The sequence below is a fragment of the Magnolia sinica genome, chromosome 10, assembly GCF_029962835.1.
Source record: "Magnolia sinica isolate HGM2019 chromosome 10, MsV1, whole genome shotgun sequence".
NCBI classification, from domain to species: Eukaryota; Viridiplantae; Streptophyta; class Magnoliopsida; order Magnoliales; family Magnoliaceae; genus Magnolia; species Magnolia sinica.
The window spans coordinates 13,159,371-13,168,823 of record NC_080582.1 but is presented as its reverse complement, the minus strand read 5'-3'; the positions used below and the strand labels follow the sequence as shown (position 1 = coordinate 13,168,823).

Here is a 9,453-nt window from a genome sequence, read left to right as displayed (position 1 = left end):
CAAAACCAAGACTTAACATCAGCTGCAGCATAGGGAACATGGTTTTTCGCCCTATGAATGATGTAAAATCATTCCTAAATGAAAATGTCACTCTCTCCTTTTACTTTTCAAGCTCCTAAAAAAAGATTACATTGTACTTTCCACAAAAAAAAAATATATTTTTTCTATCAATCAAAACATTAAGATTATCTTATATATGAAAAAGCTGTGGAAAAAAGTTAACTTACAGCTGAAAGTAAATCATTTGTGTTCTTTGAAAAAAGGATCTCCTTCCAAGTATTTAAAAAGTTCCTTAACAAGCCTTAAAAATAGACAACTAATTATTTTATTGAAGGACTTGCTGAACAGGAAAAAAAGAAAATAGAAGATGGTTATAGCAAAGGCCAACCTAAAGTTCTTTAGAGTGCCTTCTCTTCTAGAAAAAATCCTCTTCCGAGCCTGAGGCTTATTCAATTTATATGAACTTTGGGATATATCCATACAACATAAGGCCCTTCTTTATGATAGTTTCAACACTCTTAATATTAGGGTTGCATGAAAAGAAAGGCTCAGGCTACCCATTATGCCTTTGTAGAATGGAGTAGGTTTGGCAGATACTTTGGATTGAGATACAATATGATCATCTTGAATCACACTGTCAGAGTGTGAAGTCATCTTTCTTTTTTCTCTCATTTTTCTTCTTTTCTCTTCCATTTTAAGAATCCACAATTTATACCTTCTCAGCTGATAAATACACTAATTCTTCTACTCCTAATAATACTTTAGTACAAAATTGTTATTTTAGGGAAGGATTACAATACCTAAAAGGCAAATTCTTTGGCTTAAAAACCTTAAGTTAGAAAATAAGCACGCCACAAGGAAACATCTTTATTTTTTCAACCTACATTTATTACATTTTATTTTGATAACCAATACTAGCAATCGACATTTTAGATAAACATCGACCCCACCCACTGAACTATGTACATAGCATAATAGGGAAAATACCATCTCTGTTCTTGATGATTTTTACACAATATACACACATAATAATAATGTTCTTGACACTACACACCCACAACCTGAGGGATTTTCATCCACTCAATTATACCTTCAGATCCATCAGTTGACATAATGTAAGTGCATTGAATGGTTCTAGAGAGAAAGAAGGCCCACCAACAGATAGCTCCTGAGCCACGTGATGCATGGTTGGCCGAGAGTCTGGATTTGACTTAATGCAAGCAAGTGCCATGGACACCGTAAATACAACTTCCTGTTCAACCTCAACCATCGGATCCAAGAGACGTTGGTCCAATGTATCCTTCAGCAGTTTGTCTTGTCTATTAGGTGACGTTAAAGAGGAGATGAGCTCCCCAGGATGCCTTCCCATCATCACTTCAATTGCCACAACACCAAAGCTGTATACGTCGCATTTTTCAGTCACCCTCATGGTATATGCAAGCTCTGCAAGAAATAAGATATTTCAGTCATGTTCTTTTCTATATGTTAATCATCTATAACTAAACTCTTAATCATTATCAAATTCACATGTGTTTCTTAAATTAGGTTTCTTATCTTCTATATTTTTGTGGTTGCCGGATAAGGGGATCTCCTAAGGAATCTCTACAAACTAAGCATGTGCCAATTGAGATGTGTGTGGTACATCTGGAAGGTGCATAAGATGGGCCAAACTTTCAGATGAATTTGCTAGAAAGTCAGGATGGTCCACTCATCAGGCACACCACATGCATATATTGAGTGTGTAATATTGGCATTTGTTTTCCCAAAACTGTCCATTGATTTCACATGGTGATGGCTTAATAATTATGTTTAGTGCATATTTGGGCCTACCTTTACATATGCCTCGTATGTCCTACACGCATGAGAAGCTGGTATGTGTCAACCAGAGGGTAATGGTACACATTTCATTGGCAAGGATTGGGTGATATGGGTATTGTTTCTTGTATCAATATTTTGGACCGACAAACCAAATCTCTCTCTCTCGTATCAATATTTTGGACCGACAAACCAAATCTCTCTCTCTCTCTCTCTCTCTCTCTCTCTCTCTCTCTCTCTCTCTCTCTCTCTCTCTCTCTCTCTCTCTCTCTCTCTCTCTCAGTATGGGAATCAAAGAAAACAACCAACAAGCTTTCTCCACCCAAGAGTTTCTATGATATTTTGCTCAAGTCTATATTGGTGGGGTCCATATATAGTACCAATATCCAAACCATTGATATAGTGGGCCCCAATATGGATGGTTCATGCATTAACAATTCACCTAATTGGAAATTCTAACCATTTTACTGGGTAGCAGATAGATGATCAAGGGAATAAAAGCAATTGTGCACATTCAACAAAGAAAGACCATAGATTCGATGGCTAGGATATTCCAATCTTGAAACTTCTTTTGTTGCGTCAAGCACTCACTGTGTGAGACATCACATCAACAGTTTGGATTGTTAAGCTATGGAACCCTTGTGCAATAGAGAAAACCCAACCATCCTCTAGGATCTCAATCTCAGTGAGCATTGCAGGATACCACATTTCCTAATACATCATTTTCACACTACTTTTATGGGATAGAAGCGATGAGTTTTCTCAAACATTTCTTAAATTGTGATAACCCATCTATCTGCAATTGGTGTGCTTGTAAATCAATCCAGACCATCTGAAAACATGGCCCATATTGTAGTTGGAGCAATTTTATTTATTTATTTATTTTAAAAAACACTTATTGGAGGATTCTATCCATCCAATTGGTAGCTAACAAATGAACAGTTAGATTTTTTTTTTATTTTTATTTTTATTTTTTTTAAAGGTCAGAACCACAAGTTTAATAGCTGATAACAGATGGTTAAATTAGTTAGGTAAGGGATGTTTGGATCGTAAGTTACTTTAGATAAGCTACTTATGCTAGAAGTATGTGTGGTTTTCTATATTGCTTATTTAGCATATAAATATGTTTGCTAAATAACATACTTATCAACCAAAAAGTAGAAAAGCATGTTTGATACCTAACATCATAAGTAATTATCCCTAAGTCTAATTGGTACCCCTCACATCCACCATCCATCATATGGGGCCAACCTTTGATGTGGACCATTCATTGTTTAGGTCCCACCTTTGATGTGGGTTGTCCATCATGCGGGGCCCACCTTGGATGTGGGGCATTCATCATTAGGGGCCAACCTTTAATGTGCACCATTCATTATGTAGGGCCCACCTTCAATATCCACAGCCCATCATGTGGGCCCCACCTCTAATGTGGGCCATCCATCATGCATGGCCCGCCTTGGATATGGACCAGTACTCATCAATAGGGCTGACTTTGATCTGGATTGTTCATCATGTGGGGCCTACATTGATGTGGATCATCCATCATGTGGGGTCCACCAATAAGAAATGCCTATCATTTGGATTGTCCATTATGTGAGCTCCACCTTCAATGTGGGTTGCCCATCATGTGGGGCGCGCTTGCCTTGGATGTGGAGCATTCATCATTAGGGGGCGACCTTTGATCTGGATAGTCATCATGTGGGGTCACCTCGATATGGGCCATCCATCACGTGGGGCCTACTTCAATGTCCACCGCCTATCATGTGGAGACCACCTTTGACATGGACTGTCCATCGTATAGGCCCCGCTTTTAAAGTGGGTCATCCATCATAACAACCTGCTTTGGATACAGGCTATTTATTATTATACGCCGACCTTTGATGTGGACTATCCATTATGTGGGCTCACATTAATGTGGAGTCATCCATCATGTGGGGCCCGCCTTTGATATGGATTGTCCATTCCGTGAGCCCCACCTTCAATGTAGACAATCCATCAGTAGGGCCTCCGTTGATATCGTTTGTGAGAGTGAGCCTCCTTTAATATGGACCCAGAGAGAGAGAGAGAGAGAGAGAGAGAGAGAGAAATTGGGGGGGGGGGGCGCATTTTGATAGCCTCCGTAGCACATAAGTTACTTTTACAATGATGCCTACTAAACTAACTTAAGTGAAAATGTAACTTAATCACTTAATATAAGTTAAAAAGCAACATATTTGAAGGTATCCAAACAGGCCCTAAATGTGAATTCAGGGGTTAGTCTTACCATATAGCCACATTATTTCGACCATGCATAATGCAACAATGATGGAACTCAAGTGTGCAAAGGAAAAGCATCCTTATAGTTATCTTCAATTGCATGGTGGTATTAACTTTAAATATTCACAGATGCTTATTAATTTTTAGCCAAAATAGACATGCCATAAATGCATTCTTAGCACAGTTAGACAAAAAGAAGCCTAAACAGAAGTGGAAGTAGTTCGTTAGATCCAGGCCCAGTCCTACGTACGACATGATATAATAGGCCTCAAGCGCATCCGAATTGAAGAAATTCATTTCGAATAGGGAGAAATTGTCGTTTAAAGTTTGGATCATAAATCAGCAGTAACTTTTGATCTAGGTATCGTCATGGAACACATGACCTATCATTCTTTATGTAATGATGCTTCCGGGGTTAACCGACCTGTATAACGGGTCGTCTACCTGGTCTCATTATTTTTAGACTTTTAGGATTTTTCGTATTTTTAGAAATTGTTTGTAATTATGCTAGGAATCCTCTAGTAAGATTTATTTGGACTTTCTATTTTTGAAAAATTAGGCTTTAGAAGAGTTTTACTTTTTTAGATATCTTCGAATTAGGGTAAACATTTTGCTATTTTGGATAATTTTGAATAAGGGTTTTGGGTCTTTCATATAAGTGATGTAATCAAGCATTCCATATGAATTATTCTTAATTATTCTATAAAATATCCGAAATTTCTCTTTCATTTTCTTTTGGATTTAAGAAATCACCAAGTAAGGTTTTTATTATTTGAAGAAGACGGTGATCTTTCTTTCATTGTTTCACACTTCCTATGTCATGTTAGCTTTAAATATTTACATATGTTTTATTATGGGTAAAAATGGACTGACCAGATATATGAGACAGATGAGCCGAGCAGCCAGACTCGATGACTATGGATTGCTTATACCTCAGCCTCAATTGTCACTTTGGCCCTTAGGTATCGACCTCGGTCTTAAGGGATGACCTTGTCCTTGGAGGTCGGCCTCGGAAGCCGACCTTGGCCTCGAGTACCAACTTTGACCTCAGATGCCGACATTAGTCTCAGGTAGCAACTTCAACCTTGGATACTGACCTCGGCCTCGAAGAAGAGCCTCGACCACGATCAACACTTTAGCTTGGTCTGTTACCATTCTCGACTATAGATGACAGTTAGATCTCGACCCAACTGTCCTGGAGGTTAGCCTCAGCTATCTGCCTAGACCTCCTCGTATTCCGACTACTCAGAGATCTTATCTGAAGAAGATCTTCTCGAGATCTTCACCGTGGATTTCAAGGAGATAACCAAAATGCATTCAGAAGAAGATCCCTTTCGCAATACGCATTCATCATAGAGAGGCATTGCCATATACACCACCACCCCCAAAAGTCTATAAATACACCCGCTGTCATAATTAAATGTACGACAATTATCCCGATTTTTCTGCTCCTACTGTGAAACTACCTGACTTAGGCATCGGAGTGTCCCCACCCTTAACTGACGCCTCCAATGTCTTCCCTTGTTTTCTAATAAATCGTAGGTACTTCGACTAATGGGAGGTGAGGAAGGATCAACCAAATTTCTGCATCAACATGCTTCATAACTTTTACCCAAAATAAAGTTGGGGAATCGAATAATACAATCACTGCCTCTCATAATCGTTTAATTAAGGAATCTTACAGGGAAAGGGGAAAATTTTCAAATATAAATTTTCTCATATTTCAGTTGCCTTAGATTTCCACATGGAACAACAATATGGTAACTAATGCACAAACTTTTAAGTATATAATTGCAAATAGAAAATAAGTAAACATAAGAAAAATAAAGACTAATTGCTAATAAAACTATTAAAGCATAGAGAATGTACAAGCAACGAACCTGGAGCAATGTATCCGTAAGTTCCTGCAAGCGTAGTCCAATTGGATGAATCAGGTATCAACAACCGTGCAATGCCGAAGTCAGAGACACTAGCCTCAAGTTCCGAATTCAACAGAACATTGTTGCTTGATAGGTCTCGATGGACAATTGGCGGGGTGCAATCATGGTGCATGTAAGATAAAGCATGGGCCACACCTTTAATAACCTTCACCCTAGTAGTCCAATCCAACTGTATTGCTCCTTCGTCATTGCTTAGGATGCTTGCCAAACTTTCCCTTTCCATGTATTCATAAACTAGAAATGAGCATCGAGCATGGGAACAAAAGCCATAAAGCTTCACAATGTTGCGATAACGGACTTCTCTTAATACTCGTACTTCATTTCTAAAACTTCTTTGATCAAATTGTTCCCCACCTTCGAGTGAGTGAAGTTTCTTCACAGCTACTACCTGGCCTGTTTGGAGATTTGCTTTATAAACTTTCCCATACCCTCCAATTCCGATGCAGTATATGTCGTCAAAACTCTCTGTTACTTCCACAATGTCTTCAAACATGAGAATCCCATCATAATTCTATATTGAAAATGGATTTCCGCTGCTCCTTTCAAGAACTAATTGCTCCGGATTTCTTCTTCTTTCGTAATAAATGAAAGAAATGTTGACGACCACAAATAAAAGAAATAAGGCCACTAATAGAGGAAGAATAATGAAGATGACAACTTGGTGTCCTTTCCTTGCATCACCATAGCTTGTTGAAGGGGCATTACAGGGTTTCAAACCTTGCGCTTCACCACATAAGCCTTTGTTTTCTATGAATGCATTTGCATGAGCCTTTTGAAAGGTTTTGCTGCTAGGAATAGGGCCTCCTAAATCATTGTATGAAAAATCTATGGATTGCAAGCTGATCATACCTTCAAAAGATTTCGGAATTGAGCCAGACAACATGTTGTGGGAGAGGTTTAACATTTCCAGCATTTGCAATTTCCCAAGTTGTGGTGATATCTCTCCATTTAGCGAGTTATGGCTAAGGTCTAATGCAACTGTAAGTGTATCAGATTGCCAATTTGGAATGGAATGCTTCCATTGAAATAATTTTTGCTCAATTTTAGATACCGGAGTTTGGAGCAATCCCCTAATTGAGGTGGTATAGGACCACTTAGGTGATTCATTGACAAGTCAAGAACCTCCAAATTGGATAGTTTTCCAATTTCTTGTGGCACCGGACCAGAAAGCTGGTTATCATTTAAACTTAAGTTGAACAAAGAAGTCAGCCTCCCCAGTTCCTTTGGAATCTCCCCTACCAGATAGTTTGAAGAAAGACCAAGCACTCCTAGCTGCGTCAACTGCCCAATCTCAGGAGGAATTGTACCAGTGATCATGTTCCCAGAGAATTGAAGCATTGTCAAGTTTTGCCATTCTCCCCAGTTTGGTGAGAGTTCACCAAACAACCTGTTGTTGCTAACATCAATGAATGTGAGATGTGGATATACACCGAAGGCTTCCGATACATTTCCAGTGAGCTGGTTTCCTTCAAGCCGCACTCTAGTTAATCTAGTGCAATTTCCGATGCTTTTCGGGATCTCACCAATGAAATGGTTGTCAAAAGCTGTGAATGCTTTAAGAGATCCACCCTGGCATAACTGTGGTAAATACCCAGAGAAGTTGTTGCCGCCCAGGTAGAGTGCAGAAAGATTTGTCATGTTTGTCATTTCTTGAGGCAAGGAACCAGATAATTGATTGTAACCAAGGGACAAAATAACAAGGCTGGTCAAATTTCCGAAAGTGGTAGGGATAGAACCTTTTAGAAGGTTATTATACAGGCTTAGCTCGTTGAGTTTGATTAAATTCCCAACTTCTGGAGGAATTGAACCAGAAATTTGATTGCTGTCGAGGTACAAGAATTTAAGGTTTCTCAAATTACCTGAAGTAGGAGGGATTGGACCAGTTAGACTGTTATTGGACAGTGCCAGCTCAACCAAATTCTTTAGATTCCCTAATTGTGTGGGAATTGAACCAGAAAATTGATTGTTGTAGAGGTACAAAAGTGTAAGGTTTCTCAAATTACCTAAAGCGGGAGGGATTGGACCAGTTAAATTGTTATTGTACAACACCAACTCAACCAAATTCTTGAGATTCCCAAATTGTGTGGGAATTGAACCAGAAATTTGATTGTCAAAGAGGCAGAGGATCGTGAGCCTGGTCAAGTCACCTAATGATGGAGGAATTGGCCCGGTAAGATAGTTTTTGCATAAAATTAACGAAGTCAGATTGTGCAGATTCCCTATTTCAAGAGGTATTGAACCACTGATTTTATTTCCCCAAAGGCTTAGGATCTGGAGATGTTTAAGCAGGCCGATTTGAGATGGAATTTTCCCAGTGAGTTGATTGTTCTGGAACTGAAGGGAGATGAGTTTGGTCCAGTTGGTGAAGAAACTTGGAACTAGTTCACCTATCATTTCATTTGATGAAATGTCAATCTCTGAAATGTTAGTGAGGTTAGACAGTGAAAGAGGTAAAATGCCAGAGAGAGAATTCATGGAGAGATCAAGGGAGGAAAGTTTTGAAAGAGAGCTGATATGAGCTGGGATGTTTCCAGTGATGGCATTGCCACTGAGATTAAGATGGAGGAGATTTGGAAATGAGGGGAAGCTCAAGTTATCTAGCTTACCTAACAAGCCGGCATTGGGTAAGCTTATCTCTGTCACGCTTCCGAGGCTGTTGCAGGAGATCCCAATCCATTTGCATGGTGAGATTGTCATGGTACTAGCATTAGTAGAAGGAAGAAACCATGAATGGAGAGATTGTGACTGCAGGAGGCTGTCTTTCCATTTCATTAGAGCATCTGCTTCTCCGAAGGTGGATGTTGCAACTGCACTGGAAGAAAGAAAGACTGCCAATACAAGCAGAAGAGAGTGGGAGAAAGATGTTTTCATGGCCATTGCTGTTATTGCTTATGGTGTGATAAAAATGGATGCATGTGTTTTTATAGTCGAAGATTTCGACTCAGTCAGATCATCTACAGTTCTTCCTTGAACAATAAAACAAATGCCCAATCGAGCACAAGCAAAGCAATTTTGTATGAATTGTTGAAAAGTTCGAGTCAACAATAATTTTTGTATGAGATGAACGAATGGACGCCTAGCTAACCCTAGCATGACAAATGGACGCCTAGCAAACCCTAGCATGACTTGACGTCTACGTAGGTTTGGTCTTCCTTTCCAGGCCGGCTCCTCCACTAAATTGTAGAATAAGCATATCCTATTATAAATCGTGTTGGGCCAACTATCATTTGTGGGTCCATATTCACTCGGCTCACAATATGAGGTCCTTCATGTTCAGCCGGCATCTGAAAAATGCAGACCCATCCAGACCATGGGTGTGGGCCACACACATCAGGAAACAGTTGTGATGGGAACACCTGTGCTATGTATTTTCAAACTGTGTATGAGGCCATGTGTTTCGTTTATGCCATCCAATCCAATCATATAAGATGAGCCCCACCAG

The 9,453-nt window shown here is 39.4% G+C and overlaps 1 protein-coding gene across 1 annotated transcript; it reads right to left on the bottom strand.

Moving 5' to 3' along the window:
• Window positions 1-841: 841 nt before the first annotated feature.
• LOC131217356 (probable leucine-rich repeat receptor-like protein kinase At1g35710) lies at window positions 842-8,888 on the bottom strand. The gene is made up of 4 exons (XM_058212270.1): window positions 7,134-8,888; window positions 6,861-7,026; window positions 5,952-6,494; window positions 842-1,443 (listed from the first exon to the last, which is right to left on the bottom strand). Exons 1-4 carry the CDS (start codon window positions 8,886-8,888, stop codon window positions 1,085-1,087), a joined length of 2,823 nt encoding a protein of 940 aa, XP_058068253.1. The 3' UTR covers window positions 842-1,084.
• Between the last annotated feature and the right edge of the window lie 565 nt (window positions 8,889-9,453).

What these genes read in the sequence shown, in the direction of transcription:
- LOC131217356 (XM_058212270.1), bottom strand. Translation starts at nt 8,888, where the DNA reads ATGGCCATGAAAACATCTTTCTCCCACTCTCTTCTGCTTGTATTGGCA. An exon ending in GAAAACTATCCAATTTGGAG is followed by an intron (nt 7,027 to 7,133) that starts GTTCTTGACTTG and finishes TTTCAATGGAAG; the next exon opens with CATTCCATTCCAAATTGGCA. An exon ending in TTACGGATACATTGCTCCAG is followed by an intron (nt 1,444 to 5,951) that starts GTTCGTTGCTTG and finishes TATTTCTTGCAG; the next exon opens with AGCTTGCATATACCATGAGG.